This window comes from Muntiacus reevesi, chromosome 2, assembly GCF_963930625.1.
Source record: "Muntiacus reevesi chromosome 2, mMunRee1.1, whole genome shotgun sequence".
NCBI lineage: Eukaryota > Metazoa > Chordata > Mammalia > Artiodactyla > Cervidae > Muntiacus > Muntiacus reevesi.
In genome coordinates this window covers 111779036-111796800 of record NC_089250.1, presented here as the reverse complement: position 1 = coordinate 111796800, position 17765 = coordinate 111779036, and the positions used below count along the sequence as shown (strand labels likewise).

Below are 17765 nucleotides of genomic sequence, written 5' to 3'. Positions count from 1 at the left end.
GCCACTTAACCTCTGTGTACTTCAGTTTCCTTATCTGTAATTCAGAGATAATAATCGTATCTCTTTCAAAGGATTGCTTGAGAATCAAATATGTTAAATGTGTTAATGCTTATAACAGGTTTAAAACAGCTCCTGAGCTATAATCTGTGCTCTGTAAATGCATTTTGGTTACAATTATTATTATGTGTAGAAACATCAAATGGGAGAGAAAATGTCCAAGGGAAGTGAAAGAAAAATTGCTTCCTCCTTTCCTGTCCTTCCCCTTTCAAGGCAAGTCATCACTGATTGGGTTCTTAGTCACACTGTCACTCAGGCAAGCAATCTGCTAACTTTTTTTTTTTTTTTGCAAGGTGGTTGAGAACTGGCATTTTAAGCAGTGGCTGAACTGCTAGGGTAGAAAGAGCTCTGGGCTTGACTTTAGAAGTTCTGGAGTTGGCTAAGGTCTAGACAGGATGACTTTGCACAGATCATGACAACCTCCTCGATTTACAGATGAGGACACTGAGTCCCAGGGACTTTGGCTGCAAGATCCACACAATCTCTTCCAGATCCCAAAGTCTTAAAGTTGGTTTCCAGCCAGTGCCAACCATAAATGAAGTCCTATGAAAAACAAAAAGGAACCGAGAATAACATGGTCAAGAAATGTGTTTATTTCTTTATAGCCTAGGTCAAGGAAAGACCATGTTTATCCTTGGCATTCAGTTGCTTGTTGGGAGTGATGAAGGTGGTGAGCCAGAAATTTTGTTAGTCTCCTTATTCAGAAGGTTGTTCCGGTAAATTTTCTCACTATCACAGTACCCATGCCCCTCCCCAGTACTGAAAGGATACAGGCTCCCAGTGCTGTTCTTCCAGGCCCTGTACATTTTAAACAGTGTTCCAGTGACCTTGCTTTGCCTCATCCAGAATATCTCCAACACAGCCAATGCACCTTGTAATCGCGTATTGACACTTGAGTCACACGAGGGGATTTTCTTGTTGATTGCTGCCTGTGGGTCTCCTTCTTTCTACCTAAGTTTAGTCCTCTACCCCAACCCTATAACACCCTCTGCCCAACCCATCCCTGGGTCAAATGAACTATGCTCCTTAGTAAGAAGAAAACCTTCATTGATGCAGTATTTTCAGGTCCGGAGAGTGTGGGAGTGGGTCCAGCCTGTTTGGGAGTAAATATGGGCTGTGAATTCCCAGAAGGAATTTGACAGAGGACCCCCATGACTTTCCCTTCTTCTTCAACCTTGCTTACCTTGGTTGACAAGAGAACGTGCTTTCAAAGTGACAAGGCTGATATCTTTATTTGACTCAGGAATGCCATCCTTGTGCCTTTTTAATACCTATTTGATCAGACCGTGAGGATGTCAGGGATGTATTTAACCTCCCACCGAGGGCCCAGAGCTGGTTGCCCAAGTGTTCTGATGAGTGGCATTGAGGACTGTTCTCCAAAATGAAAGAGGGGAGGGCAGACGTGGAGTGTCACATCAGCAAACCCTCTCCCAGCTCCTTTTCAAATAAAAGTTTATGAAAAGAAGCACTAACTCAAATTGCAGAATCCTGTGTTTGAAGTAAATGGTCTTGCAACAAACATTTCCGTCTATGAATGTCTAAACCTTTCAGAAGATTAAAGGAAATTAGTGCTGGCGTGTTTCATTAATTTGGCACCATGGTGGAGGAAATGTGGTCCTCATTTCACTTGGGTGGATTATGAAACGTGTCAGTTTTTCCATTCTCTCTCTCCAGGGCATTTTTTTACTGCAAGGCCTGTCATGATGACATCACGGATCCCAAAAGGATAAAAAAATGCGGCTGCAAACGGCGTAAGTAGTGTTTCTTTCCCCCTTCCCTCCCTCTCTCCTTCCTCTTTTCCCCCAACTCATTTCCCTTCTCCTTTTCTTTTTAAAGAAACACTAAACATCAAGAGGGTTCTTGAATATGTTTATGTTTCACCCCACAGTTTAAAGAGACATGAAATAAATACTTGTCCTCACTTGATCAGAGCAGAGGATGGAAAATCGCCACCATCAACACCTTGGTGTGAGCCTCATGCCTAATCCCCACTTCTTGACTCTAAAGGGATGCCTAGGTAGCTGTGTCCATCAAACACAGTAAATGTGATCTATGTTTGAGATGGAGAGCAGCTGAAGCCCTGGAGGAGGGAGTGTTTTTGCATGGTGATTTTCAGTGGACTAGGGGCTCTCAAGTGTAAAGGTGGCTGTGCTAGGGTTGAAGGGAAACTGAGTCTGAGGATTTGGGAGCTGATTCTCTTCCCACTTGGGATCCTTGCTGGATTGGTTACCAGAGGTCAGAGTTTTTAGTTGTGATACTCTCAGACTGGCCCAAGGGAAGAACTTGGTCATCACCAATGGACTTTATATGCCATTGCCTGGTAACCAAATCTCAAACACCATACTTTTTGGGATGTATAGGCTGCTGGCCTATCTCATCTCAAACTCCTTACAAAGCAGCCAGTGGGACTTCTTGAGGAGGATATGGTAAATCAGGAATGGTGGATGGTGAACTCTTGACCTAAAGCATTAGGACTTCAAGTGAAGCTTGCAGTCATTGTATTGCACTGTCTAATAGAAGCTGTTCACAACCCTGGAGAAAACAGCAATAGTGATTCCTTCCTTCCTGTGGTGATTTTAATATTTCCAGAGCCCTTGAGCTCTTTACGATCATTATTACGTTTGATCTTCAGCATAACCCTTCATAGTTGACAGCAGGATTATTAATCCCATTTTACAGAAAGAGGAAAGTGAGGCTCCAAGTTTAGTGGGAGGATGAGATTGATGAGATCACACAGATCTGACAGACAGGGACTCAGGCTCACCTGAAGACCTCTCTTGATGTTATTTCCTAGTCTTTTTTGTAAGAGAGAAGGGCAAGATGAGTGATCTTGGATCTGAAGAGTAAGAATCCAATTATAAAAGATCGCCCCACAAAATACTTTTTCACAAGCATGCACGTGGGCTTGTGTCAATCTTATGGCAAATGCTCATGGGAAGCACTCTTAGTCTAGAGACGTTTCTTCAGAAATATTCTAGGGCTAGTTGCCAAGCTTGGGGCAGCTTCAGTCCACTGACCTAACACATGGGTCTCCTTCACCAATCTCTGACACCTCACTGTGCTGAATATCCATACTTCTAACTTCTTGGGGGCCTCAGAATTCTCTAATTCTGGCAGCCTCCCAGGAAGAGCATCTAAAATCCTGTGGAGACACAGAGCAAACTCACTTCTCATCCAGTCCCCCACACTCCATAACTCAAAAGGCCCTTCTCACTGAGCAGTGTCCCCACTCAGCTCAGCTCGGTTGGTTGGAAACACAGAAACACAGCTCAGCTGACCAGGCATCGCCTGGATCACTTCCACCAGAAGGAACACAACATCCCAAGGCAGAAGTACATCAGAGAGGAACAAGTGTAATAGGATGAACCCTTGTCAGAAAACCCTTGTAGTGGAGGGGTTTGGGGAATGCAGGAGAGCATTAATGCCAATAACCCTTGACCAGGTACTTGCCACTGAACCTGGCCCCGTGGGGTATCAGTGAAATGGCAAGGCTCCTTTCACTTGTCGGTCGGTCATTCACATGTGTTTGAGTGCCTTCTTTGTGCAAGGCACTATTCTTGGTGCCAGGGGGGGAGCAGTGAACAAGACAGTCCCTGCCCTCCTGGAGCCTTCACTCTAGTGAATGGAGATAAGCAGTGAGCATACAAATAATTAAATACCTTCAGAGAGAGACAGGTGCTCTGAAGAGAGAGGAGACTGCCTGAGGGTGTGAGGGATCTTGTATGGATGCTGCTTTAGCTGAAAAGCTCTGGAAGGCCTTCCTTGGGAGATAATGCTAAAGCTGAGATCCAGTACAGGTAAACAGCATGGGCATAGGCAGGGATAAGTTGGTGGTGTTTGAGCAAAGGCAGGAAGGCCAGTGAGGCTGGTGGGGTCGGGGAGAGGTTGGTAGGAGATGAGGTCAGGCAGGGGCCATGGGAAGAAACTTGGGTTTTAGTCCTATAATAAATACAGCCATTGCAAGAGTTTAAGCAAGTTAATGATATCATCAATTCTTGTTTTAAAGAATCTCCCTGGTGACTAGACAGAGAAGAGGCTCTAGGGAGGCGAGAATGGAAATGGCAGGGAATGAGCGAGCGTCGCTGACTCCTGCTCGGATGCTGACATGTTCCTCACTGGGCACTGATGTGGAACCCAGCAGACAGGTTTTTAAGTCCCTGGAGATGAGGGTTTGGACTCTAGGATATTTTTCCATCTTGATTCCAGGCAAGCAAGTGGCAGCTGACTTTAGCTTCATCCTGGAGAGAGAGGGACGTAATTGTTTTAAATAATTCTACCCTCATTACCTTTAACGTTGGTTCAGCTAGTGAATCGAACTATCTCCCATCCTTCAGGGTGGCCCAGACTGCTACAAAAGGACTGTCCCTGCAGAGCCAAGCAGTGAGATAGGGCCTCGCTCCCTCTCTCTGCACCCTTCTCCCCTTTTGGGCCTCTTGGAGGCCTTCAGCTGTGAGACTGATGCTTGATGACAATCAGAACTGTCCACATACCATTCTTCCTTATTAAAAGGCCAGAGCAATCTGTGTTACAGCAGGTGGGATACAGATGCATATGTGTGCAGAGTGGTGAGAATAAAATAAATGATTAAATGTGAACTTCCCTGGGCATGCTGGGCAGGTTATGAAATTGGGGAAGATAGATTTGGGTTGCAAAGAAACTTCTGTGAGAAGGAGCTAGAAGTTTTGATAACGCATGCAAGTTGGGGTGGTTTCCTGCCTTTGAACACACATTGCCTGTAACCCTCAGTTGGAGAGGGCAGCAGACCCATGCTCCATTGTCCAAACCTGGCAGGCCAGGTATTAATAATTCATCCTGGAATGATATGTCTCTGGGAGGGCAGAGCTGATGACATCACTGGATTTTACGGTTTTCTAACCCTCCTCTCCCAACCTCGCTTTTCCCTTTCTAAATCTCCCCACCCCATCCCAACATCCCCATTCACCTTCATTCAGTCTTAAACGTCTTGTGTCATACTACCTGGAGAAATACTGAGTGTGGACCCTCTGTTTCTGGAAATTTTGTGGTAGTATAGTTTAACTTTTGCATTCTTTCCCATTTTTTCGTAGTTCTCCATCCAGGAAGAGAGTCAAATTCAGCTGTCTGGCCAAGGAGCAAGTTCTCAGAATCTGCTATTTACTCATTTTCTTTTTCTGTGTAACAAATCCAGTCTAATGATTTCCTTTTTTCTCCCCCAGCTTCTAAAAGTTTGCCAAAAGGTGGACTCCTTGGGGACAAATCATGTTCTAAATTGCTGTGTTTTGAAGGAATTTTCTTTAACTTCTAATCATTGACGTATTTTTGATTTATTTTTTTCTCTTTGCTGCCTTGGAATACGGCCCCTACTCTATTTTAACTGCACACTGGTAGTGATATATTGTGAGTAAAACGGGTTCCCAGCAGCCCAGAGTCCAATTCCCCCTGTCTTTCTCTAGAAGAGATACTTCTTTTATTTTCTGTGCAGTTGCAGTTTCTTTTTTCTTTTGGTATTCATGTTGCATGTAGCAGTGACATCATGCCCCAACTCGGTCTGCAGAGTAGCCTGGAGCTAAAGAACCCTGCGAGCAGGGAACCCCTCTCTGTTCATCCACCTCCCACCCCCTCCATTGCCCTCCATGCCCCCCCCTCCCTGCCAACCTCTTGCCAGCTTCTGGCATTGTCTTATTTTTCCACTTGAAAATAAGACCTTGACAACAGTGTTTCTCTTGAAGGCCTTGTCTCAGGGACCTTGAGGGGACACTGAGTCAGCTGAGGTAATTACCACTAGCTCTAGATGCCTCATCAATTGGGAGTCATTGTCATGCTTGCCTTTGATAAATTATACTTGGTCTCCTCTGCTGTTAAGCTTGAATTCCTATCCTGAGGGAAACACATGTGCTACATATATATTCCCATGTTGTGATATATATATATATATATGATAAGTACCAATACTTTATATGTAAAAATGTACATTTTTATATATAAGCATAGAGGTATAGAGAGAGTGATGTATTTACTACACCACACATGCCTCTCTACACGAGTAAGTGCTTGAGAGAGATTTAATTGGACACCCAGCTTTGGGACTGTAAGTACCTAAATTGCCATACTGGAGACAAGTATTTCCATAGTGGTAATTATTTTCTATAGTCTGTGAAATGCCTTTGCTTTAAAATAAAATTTCTCCCTCAGCAATACCCACTAGGACATACCTAGTTCCTGTATACCTAGACATCTTGCAAGATCTGCTTACTTGTTTAAGGCAGAAAGGGATGGTTCAGAGAGTATGTTCCATTTTGTTAATGAGCTGTGTAGAAGCCCGCCTGGATGAGGAAATGTAAGTCTTTGAGCCCTATGTTGCTCAAGGAATCGGACCATCTCTCCCAGCGAGATGTGGCAATTGATGAGGACCTTTTAGGCCAGTGTTTCCGTGTGTGCCTTAGAAGAGTGCTGCTTTCCATGGCACCAGCAACAAGCATCCATCTTTACTCGTGGACAAGAGACCCAACCTACAGACTAGTTCAGCACAGCAGCCCTGGAATGTGGAGAAGCTGTTTCTGCACCTGGTTCTCTCTTACTCCTTTGCAGAAGAAGAAGAAAGTTGGTCATCTGGTTTGGGCTAGTCGTATGAGGGTATAGTACACTCTATGTACCAACAGAACAAAAGTGACCTTCAATTTGGGGCAAAATTCTGCCAGAATTGACTCCGTGGCTCCCTTTTTCTGCAGAACATCTTGATAAATGGGTTGAGGACATGGATGGCTTTCCTCCCTGCCAAGCGGCCTACTGTATCTAGTGGAGGGAAGCTGTGGTGTCAGTCTGCAGACAACGCTAGTGCCAAATCCTTCTGTCTTCTCCAGCCGCAGTGCAGCGTTAAGGGCAGGATCACCCTACTAGTTCAGTGTGCTCTCTGCTGCTGTCCTTAACCAGCTTTTTTGTTCCCTTCTTTCCATTCCTGGAAAACTACCTGGGAAGGTCTGTTCCCTCCAGAAGCTATTTGGAGAATTTCACCAAGAGAAGACATCACTCCCCGTTTATGGGGAATGCTCTCGGATTCCCATTGTTCCATCAAACATATGCCTCTGTCTTACACCTCAATGGACTTTTTCTTCCATGGATATTTTGACTTAAAATTTTAGTTGCTGCCAAGCATATGAAGAGCAGTTCTAGAGTTCAGCCTTCCTGATTTTAAACATGAAGTTGCAATCTGAATTGAAGAGCAGGTTTTTGTTTTGTTTTTTCTTCCACTCCAGTCTTGCCTCGAATTGCTCCATTTTAAACCTAAAATATTTTTTTCCCAGCAGTTGGAAAACTCCACCTGAGGCTTTTAGTCCAGCACTGCTTTTCCTGCCCCTTCCAGCCCACCCTGGAAATTAAGATTCTACAATTGGAAATTGGCTGACAATTTGGTTGCTGATTCAGGAGGCAGATGGTGTGAGAACGGGATGGAATCCAACTCCCTCTTCCATTCCAAGCTTGGCTCTGAAGGGCTAACCAGCAGAGAACCTGAACTTGACAGCTGACTGTCAGCTTGACACAAGGAAAGAGCAGTAACTAAGCTAATCTACAGCAGCCCCTTCTCTACTGGTTTCCTTTCTCATGATCAAGACCTTTGCATGTATAAGAAAAGTTGTCCAAGAGTATGTCTGAGAAATCTTCCAGTTTTCAACACTTGAGTAAACAGTTTTGATGATGTCCATGAGGAAAATACTTTTGTCTCTAAAAATAGCACTAGGAAGTCATAATGGAAGTATTGGATGAATATGCACTTCATCGTGATGAAGGAAAGGACATAAAAGCTTTTTCTCAAATTGTAAAACTGCTAGGACAGAGTTCTTGGGGAGAAAGGTGAGACCTAGGGTCTAATTCTTGGCAACCACATAACCTCTTTGAATCTGTGGCACTAGTCCAAGAACAAGAACCTTATGATGTGGGGCAAAGGGAAAACGGAGTCTCCAGGGGCTTATATTTCTCTGCATTCCCAGAGTTAAGCCAGCCGATGGGGACAGTTAATTGAGCATAAAGTTCCGAGAATGCTGAAATGGAATGACATGTAGCTGCATCATGGACACCCCTCCACGATGCACTCTTGTCTGTTCTCTGTCTCAGGAAGCTATCACAGGGCTCTAAGGAGACCCAGCCAGCTGGTGCTGAAGCAGTCCTGCTCTACAGGCCGCGACTGACTGCACGGCTCACGCAAACTGCCACTTTTGACCACTCTAGGACCATGTCCTGGAACCTCTCTGGCTTTCATCCTGGCTCTCCCTTAAAAATCTGTGGATTGGGAGAAGCCGTTGAGTTGAAATGACACTGCAGGGTTCAATTCTTAGAGGCACGCAGCATCTTCACCCAGCTTGTTCGGGTGGTCTGTTAACTAGCTGCTCTTCCATATGAATCCACTAGATGTCCTTACAGGTCTACTTAGCATTACCATTGAGCTCCTGTGGAAAACTCCCTTTTCTGAGGATGGCGATTGGGGAAGAGAGCATTAGGTGACTAGATAAAAAAAGAAAATCAGCAAACACCAGAGGAGAGAGGGCACTCTATGTGGCCAGGGAGTAGATAGGAAACTTAACTTCTGTTTTAAATAAATACTGAAACTTTCACAATTGCCCTTTGAAACCTAACCTTGGGAGTTTTAAGTGGCACTCTGATATCTGAAATTAACCTTCGAACCTACATCAGCTCTAAAAGAGGAAACAATCATGGAGACATGGAAATAAAAAACACCAGCTAATTCTGAACAGCCTCGATTCACTAAAACAAAAATGAAGGATTAGGAAGGAGAGAGAGAGTCGAGGAGGTTGACGGACAGTGTTTTCTAAAGTTGGAGATCCATGACTTAATTTTGATATAATTTTATTTTACGACTTGAAAGTATAATTTTACACACGGAGCATATACTTCTCCTGGAACGACTACTACCAGAGAGACACATCCTCATCCATTTTTAATTAAAGAGCCTATTTGTGACTCATAACATGGCCCAGTGGAAGGTTCTTCCTGGCTGGGACATAACATCCTTCAAGCTCGATGGATCACAATCACCAGAAGGAGGTCAGAATGGGCCTTATCTTTTAAGAAAGTGGACCCAGAAGTATATAGGTGAAGACACCTGATGGGGGACCAGTGAAAATGGACTATTTGAGAAGTAAAACAAAAGTGCCAACCTCTTAATTGGTGGCACCTTGGTCTAGACGCTGTAATTCACAAAGGTTTATCAGCGTGTGGGGCTCAGTCATTTTTAACTGTTTCTGTCTTGTCTTTGAGCCTCTCATTGACCGCTCTTGCTGATTTGTGTGTGTGTGTGTGTGTGTGTGTGTGTGGTGCTTCTTTGTCTCCTGAGATTTCTATTTTGGATTTGGTGTGACTGTAAAACTGATGACTGGGAAGGAATGACAAGAAATAGCATGTTTTCTTTCTTATGCATATGCTGCTTTGGAATGTGAGTGCTGACAATTAACATTTAATCTTCTTATAGCAAAAGTTTTTTTTTTTTTTTTCTTTTTGCTGCTTTGATTACCAGTTTCAGCCTGTTCCTGCATGCTAACAGTATGAAATTTTAGAACAATGCATGGTCTCCAGAAGAGCCAACAGTAACAATTGCAAACAGTCCCCGAGAGGCACTGATTTGAAGTTTGTGTTTCCTCCTGAACCCTTATCAAGTAGGAGGTTTCAATCACCCATTATGATGGGTTTACCCCTGACAAAATCATTTCAAAAGTTATTCCACCCCCTCCTCCCTCCCCTTGTCCTTAAAGACGGTATACATATAAGAACTTTTTTTGCCTATAAATGTGTCAGAGTCTATTACTGTGTATGAACCCAAAATGGCAGTATGAAAACGAAAACCAGGCACTGTTGCTAATGAGAAGCATAGCATTTCAGAGTTTGATGGGCTTCTCTTCTGCTACAGCATTTGATTAAAATTTTTTTTCAAAACAATTTATCTACAGTGAAACAAAAAATCATCTTCGTTTCCCTCCTCTGTGTAAATAACAAGTCAGTATTTCCAGTAAAAGAACTGAGAAGGAAAAAACAAGCAAGTGGTCTGTGAGTTGGGTAGCAGATCTGGATGCATTTAAAATAACTTGATTTTCATGTCTTCCACCGAAGACTGTTTTCCCTTTCTTGACTTCAACAACTGCTGTTTGGGGTGTCTGGGCAACCTTCTAAATTCTTCTGATTCAAATGCTATAGTGGAATTTTTTCTTTTCTTCTTTTCCGTTTTCCTTTGTAAAAGCTAAGCTCAGGAATGACACATTGAACGGGGCTGGGGCTGCATGGTGATGACCTGAACAACTGACTAGCTAGGATGCTAACAGAACCTGTCGCTAGAAGTGTGAGCCAAGATCACGGGAATGGAGTTGCTGCTGAAGAGATCTCTCATTCATCTCCCCCAGTGCCTGTTCCTCACAATCATAACGTTCCCCCTGCTTGACAAATAGACTGGATGGCAAGTCATAAAGGTCTTAGAACAGGACTTGACCCATTGGAGAGATTTAAACCTCTCTTCCTAGTGACGGTAACATTCAAAGAGGGCAAAACCACTAGCCATATTTTAAAGTAAGACTGCAACCATTTCTCCACAAGAAAAAAAAAATGGGGGAAAAATGACTTTCAAAATGAAAGGTATGGGCCCAGGGAATAACACCTCTCCAGTCCAGCTGACTATTTGGCTGTGATGCTTGAAATAAACATGAATTCTCCCATCTTGTGAGAGGAGCAGGCAGGCATGTGCTAAGGATGAGTCATGATGTTTGCCTGCTGTAGCATCAAAATGAGGTACAAAAGCTTCTCATTATACTGAAATCTAAATTGGCTGGAAGGGTGGAGGTGAAGGGCCTTGAGAACTATAATTGGGGTCCAACAAGTTTTGTAGGTTAGTGCTCAAGTTGGATTCCCAGGCAGTGCAGAACCTGTGATAGTAGCTTAAGACAAGCTATCAAGGCCTCATGCAGATCTCAGTTAAGATGTTTTACGTGGGATCTATTCTCTCATCTCATGTTTTGTAATTTCTCATCTATGCTGGCCAGTATTTTCTGTATAGGAAAAAATTATTGTTAACCAATAACCCTATAGCTTTCTGAATTTTTGGTGGGTGGGGAGAGAAAAGCAGATGGGATTTTCAAATTCTCTGAGCTGTAAGCAGAAAATACACCCATGAGTGGCTTAGCGCGTTCCAGCAGACCAACATCTCATATGCTTCTGGTGATTTCTTGTTTGTGAAATGCTTTTAATGTCAGATATGCAGCGTTTGCCTTGAGTAGCTGCGTTTCTTACATGGACAGATTTGGATATTTGTTCTGTCAAGAGTAAATTTAAATTCCTGTAGGCATCACGTAAACTCACTCTGGGGAAGTTCAACAGAGGCATCCTCAGATTCGATATTAACATGTAATCGTTTCACATCTAATTTGATGAAAGCTTGTCCCGGCTTCTGCCTAATGCCCAGAAATGGATGGAAATTAGAAAGCCTACATACTAGATATTCTTGCATCTTGCAAAAAAAAAAAAAAAAAAAATTCATTGCACCCAATAAGGAACTAATTGATTGGCTGTGTGTATATTTTGTCCTCCTGTATTAATCGTGCCAGGGGAAAAAAAAAAAACGTTGGTTGTGTTTTTGCCGTCTCTAACACGTGCTGCTTCTTATCCAACAACCCTATTGTCATCAGCCATGCCCTTCATGTGGTCACTTGCTTTACATAGGGGAGAAAACTAATATGCAGCAGCCTTGGAGGACTCTACCGGCCACTGATACTTCCTCTGCTCTTTTCGATGTACAACCAAACTGTTACCAGCAGTCTCTCTGCATTTTATTTTTTCTGGGTCAAGACTGTTAATGTGAACTAAGACCTGTGTTCAATCCCTCCAGCTCCCTTCCAGCTGCCTCGCTGTGTGTGACTTTGCCATTAACTACCGCTCTTCCTCTCCTCCCATCCGGCCCCCGTGGTTATAGCCAAGATGTCCATCTACAAGAGAATGAGACGAGCATGTTGTTTTGATTGCGGACGTTCTGAGCGTGACTGCTCGTGCATGTCAGGCCGTGTGCGTGGTAACGTGGACACCCTTGAGAGAGCCTTCCCACTTTCTTCTGTCTCTGTTAGTGATTGCTCCACCACTTTCCGTGCCTGTAAGTTTAACCCCAACACGCAGAGTTCCGTGTCTGTGCTGTCCGTGGCCCCATCCCCGTCTCGTGTCGTGCCTGTGGCGCTGTGTGTGTTTCTCCCGCTGGATGTGCTGACGTGTCCCCTCGCTGCCCGTGTCTCTGTGTGTGTGCTGGGGAGGCCTCCCTCCCTGTTCTGTGAACTTACGTTTCTTGTAAGAGTGTGCAGGCTGTGATATTATAATCCAGTGACATTACTCCTCTCTCCTTTAAAGAAATTAATATGACAGCACATCAAATGCTGAATTGATACAGAGATGCATGGAAATGTATACCTTACTCTTTGGGGAAAGGAGTTAGACATTGGATTGGGTTGAAAGGAGGTAGGAAAACGATGTACAGAGAACAAGCTAACTCTGGCATAAAACTGCTTTTAGTGAGCTTAGATACTTTCCAAAATACAACAGGGTTTCCATGCAGATGGGTTTTTTTTTTCCTTTACAATGTCTCCCTAATTTGTATCTCATTCCTCTAGTACTGGTTTGCCTCCTAATGCTCTGAAAAAGAATATTCTGAATCTGCCAACCCTTACAGGCTGGTAGATTCTAGAGTTTTTCCTCCCAATGATGATTCATTCAGAGGATCAGTCCATTATTAACTTCCTTTTTGCCAAAAATATAGCCCCCTGTTTAAGCTCTCTTGTAGCAATCGTGATTCTGAATAACAGCAAAAATCATAAGCCAAGAATCTCCCTGGTTTCCTTGTGTCCATTGGGGTCAGTCTTTGCCCCCCACAAGCTCAGAGGTGTTACAGAGTTTTGTGGTCTTGTGACAGTTGGCATGTCTGAGCCTCACCACACCCACATACCTCACCTTCAGCACGGACTTTGCTGGTGTTTCACTGACCCAGTTCATAGGTGATATTACTGAAAGTTCCAGCTTATTCACTAAGGGTCCTCGTCTAAGCGCAGAGGAGGTTATGGTTTGCGTGAGGACTTGGATACCTTCAAGGGTGGCTGTCGCCTTGTTTGGTAGCATGAACAGTAGAAGACGATCCTTCCTTCTGTGTTCATTACTTCCTCTTGAAAGCACCCGCCGTATTTGTTGGTAATCATATTATCCATTATCTTTTCTTCTAAGTGCCCAGAGCTGGTTCAACTAAATTTTCACCAGCAGCAGTTACTTCATACTGGCACCAGGGCGGGAGAAGAGCAGTTCGCTCTTGAGAATTTATCCCCATGAGAAGTTAGCTGGCTCACATGCTAGTGTTGAAGGTGGGATCCGTGGAGTGTCCTGGGCCAAGGGAGCCCTCATTTCACTAATGAGGAGTGTGGCATCAGAGTGTGGCAAGCCCGGTGCTGGTATCTGAACTCACAGTTGAGGTCTGAGACATTATTTGTGCTGGTAGCAGTCTTAGGGGCCTTTGGACCAGAGAATCATCATTGTCTCTGGTTTGTGATTCACTGCTCCTTCAGAACAGTGCCAAGGGACAGGATTAATTGTTTTAACAGTGACAATGAATAGATGTAGTGTGAGAGGGATTTTGGACTGTCCCAATCACAGTGGCCTAACATCCTCAAAGGGAAATTTCCTTTGAAATCTTTTAGATGCCACAATATGTGTCCTTATTCCATTCTCCTCATCACAGATCTCTCCAGTTCATATGACACCACCCAGGTGAACTCAGTCACAACCATGCAAAGAACTTGTTTGTCTGTGATGTGTGGCAAGACACCAGGTTCAAAGACAGGAGCTGGGGAGGAGGGGTGGTGGAGGGGTGAGCTCTAGTGAACTCCAGTTTGACCACATCTCTTTGATTGATGGCAGCAAATGTAAGCACCAGCCCCCTTGGCTACCTGCCTAAGGAACAACTTCTATTTTGAAGTAACCACCAGGCTCTAAAACCTTGGCCAGAGATCTAGTGGAGAAAAGGAAGGAGCCACTCAGGCTCTAAACTCAGGCCTGTGGTCATGTCTTGGCACTGGCCGCCTCTACCAGTCACAGCAAATCTATGTCCCCTGCTTGAGGCCCATGATGCCTAGTATGTGCAATTTCCATCTTATGCAGGCAAAACCATAATTGGAGGGATTTCTCAGCTCTGCAATTTAATCCAAGTGTTGATGGAGGCCAGGAGAAGAAGAATTAAGGGTGGGATTGTCCCATCTACTGAGAAACGTCCCGGACATGAGATTGTTATCTTTCTACCCATCCAGCATCAGCCCCACCATTGCGAATGTGGAACTCTGGGCTATATGTCGAAGGCGTAACTGGTACTGACAGCTCAGGGGGGTGGTTCACCTCCTCTGTTTCATCAGCCTCCCCGCCGTCGTCACTCCATCAAACAAAAGCAGATTTCATCCATCCCTGTGTGAGTCCACTCACCTTTGACCATTAATAATAAGTTAGAAAAATCCATTCCAATTTGAGCCCCTCCGTGGGCCCACGTAAGCCCTTCTTCTCCAATTAAAGGATGTCTGTGTCTATGCAGAATTCCGCTGGCAGAGCTCCAATAGCAATCCCCCGCCTCCCCTGGCTGGTGGTGGGGTTGGGTGGTGCCCATTGGACAGGGCTGGTTGCCTCAAAAAGCAGTGGTGAGAGTGGGCTTTTCATTAAATATGAACAGATGTGAGACGTAGAAGGTTTGACAATTAGAAATGGCAGCAGAAGGGCCCTTGCATCAAAGTGAGGTCAGATGGGTGGATCAGATTACTTCTCTTACATTCTTTAGTTGTTCTGAAAATCATCTTGAATTAGTGTCAGCAGAACCATGATGGGTTTTGCCCTTTGTCTTTTATGCCGGGGCTGTATTGTTTCCCAAGACAGTCATTAAAGGTCATTATACTATTATGGAGCTTGCTTTGGTCGCAGTTCCCTAGTTGAGCCAGTGTATTTTGGAGACTCGCTGATTCGCTCTCTTTTGCCTTTCCTCTACCTCTTTACTTTTTTTTTTTCTTATAAGGGGAAACATTTCTGTTTTCAAGGGACATTAAATTGAAACGCAAAGTCCCATTATGTGTTTTCTGAAGTGGGAAAAGGAGTAGCCAGTTCCCAGAGGAGCAGCGATATATTAAAAGTGTTCACACAGTTTTAGAAATCTGCCTCCTAATAGCAGGGCCTGCCTATTCCGCGGACCTCTCCTTGGAGGTGTGGCTCCTTACACGTTCCCTGTGTTGTTAAGTCACATACTTTTCTCACAGATGTCTCCTTCTATTGAACTTGTGAGATGCCTGTGAACACTGTGCTGACAAAAAGATTTGCAGGGAAGGAGGAGTTCTTTACAAAAGACCTAACAAGCAAAGTCAGAAAAGTTAGACAAGGAGTGACCAGTAAGGACGCATCACAAGATTATTCTATTTTTGGCAGGAATGAACCTTGCAATATGGTGGGTTAGAATTGATGTGCATCATTTTTGGATCATTCTGGTTCTGTTTCTACTTTGCCTGATCCTAAACAAAAGTGCCAGCTATCTTAAAAGATGCTCAGATGGTATGGGCCCTAGACTTTTCACAAGTAGCTATGTTCTAGTACTCTCAAACAAAAATATATATAATGTCTGACAGTATCCACACACACATAAATATAGATTGAAGTTCTAATCGGTTCCACTTCTCTTCCATATAATTTTGTAAAATAGTGTCTTTTCTTTGTTTAGAATTTACTCTTGTTATTTCAGCCTTGCCTGATATCTGATTGTTAAGTCTAATAGAAAGGGGACAATCCAAATTATGATACAGTGACAACATAAGACCCTATTGATTCAGACCTGCTGAGGTCTGCCTGACATGGTGCTGGCCACAAACCATCGGTAACCCTGGCATGAACAAATTAATCATGTGCTTGAAGAGATATAGATCTTTAGACTTGCACTCAGAAATAGATTCAGCTAAAGGACATGTATGGTCACTCACACTAGCCTTTCAATTTACTAATAGTTTAAGCCTGCACAATTACATACACCCACTTGTGCATTGCTGTAGCTAATTTTAAATGGTGCACAACTTTTCTTTTGGGTGTAAATATAATAAAAGGAGGCATTCAACTCTAATGGTTTGGTCAAGAGGAGAAGTCCAATATGATTAGGTTGACGGGAGCAATACCAAAATCAGTTTAGTGTAATCTTGAGTCTTGTGAGATAATAAACAAAAATCAGCTTATCCCTAGTAGCCTTTGGTTTGTACAGGCAGAGAATTAATGTTGTCAATAGAACTAAAGTCACTCGACTGCACTAATGACATTTTGAAGTATATAAAATCAGATACTAGGGCAGGGGTGCAAATAGCTCTAGAACAGTGTCTGTAATAGGACACACTCTATGCTGACAGTCACCAATGCCTATTGCAGGGAGATTTAATTTAATAAGCTGCTTTTTAAAAATCAACAGCACATAATTATCTCAATCCTTTCCTGTAGGTATAGGTTTGGGTGACTTCCTCAAGCTCCCCAACCCTAAATTTTGTTTATTTTACTCTGGACCTTGAAACCAGAGGCTCTTTCTTCCCACGACCACCATCAGCGATAAAATGAAAAAGGACAGGCAAAGCACACTCAGCCCAAATCAATCTAAGTCATGGTTTGCCCTGCATTTTTAAAAACCCATTCATTCTGGGTCTGCAGTATCTCCTATTTATTCACGCTTGCTGGTGGAATCTCTCTTTCTCCCTTATCCCTCTCTCCCTCCCCAATGTCTATTTACAGCTACAAATACTACAGCAACCTTTGGCTTCTGCCCTACCTCTTTAGGCTTGGCCCATGTGCCCTGATTTGGCCATTTGCACTTCATCACAGGAAGGGGAAAACAGGAAGGCAACTGAACCTGGGAAACCATTTAATCATTCCATGAGTAATGGACCTCAGTGGGAATCTTAGGGCACTTTTGTTGGTAGAAGGCAAGACTGCAGAAGCCCACGTCTGTCCCTTGATTTTCTGGTAGCCACATTCGGCAGCAGGGTGACACAGTATATTCTTTCCTACAGTAGTCAGCTCACTGTAAGACAGTTTGCACTTTGTAAGACAACCATCATGTTTGGGCAAAGTTTTCTTTGAAATGAACCCTTTTAATTGTCCATCTCTAAGGACATCTCCATACAAATCATGCTTTTATTTGTAATAAATAACTGCTTTTTCTATTATGACACAGGTCTAGTGTCAGGTGAAGCAGCTGACTTGTATTTGGGGACTGTGATGTGCTCTCCTCTTTCTCTCTCTCAAAAATAGCATCATCGAATTCTTCAAGATAAATATGCTGTGAAGAGGCACCGCATGTAGATGAAAGAGAAAGGAACAGTAGGCACACAGCAGCCAACTTTTTAAAAGAAGTCCTTTGAAACAGAGCTGAGAGACAAGAAGTAAAGCGGTCAGATTGAGGAGAGGAGAGGGAGCTTTATGTGCATCCCCATCTCTGGGACACCTCGCTTCCCAGGCATGTGATGCCTTAATAAGGGACTGGGCTCTTCAAGGACAAACCGGAAAAGGCGTTGGCGTGCCACAAGTAAGCTAAGCAGAAGTCCTTATGCAAGGTGACATGGAAATTATGTTTGCATTTTTATTTCAGGACAGTGGCCGGTTGTCACCATACTCACCCTGACAGCTCCTACCACCAGGCAGTGGACTCTGCCTCTTAC

The 17765-nt window shown here is 43.7% G+C and overlaps 1 protein-coding gene across 8 annotated transcripts in view; it reads left to right on the top strand.

Moving 5' to 3' along the window:
* The window catches only part of KCNMA1 (potassium calcium-activated channel subfamily M alpha 1), a 748269-nt gene that overhangs the window by 599473 nt on the left and 131031 nt on the right, over positions 1-17765 (top strand). For all 8 annotated transcript variants that reach the window (XM_065922697.1, XM_065922687.1, XM_065922690.1 and 5 more), the window contains one exon: positions 1732-1808. In XM_065922697.1, the coding sequence (XP_065778769.1) occupies positions 1732-1808 (77 nt within the window). The remainder of the gene's footprint in view (positions 1-1731; positions 1809-17765) is intronic.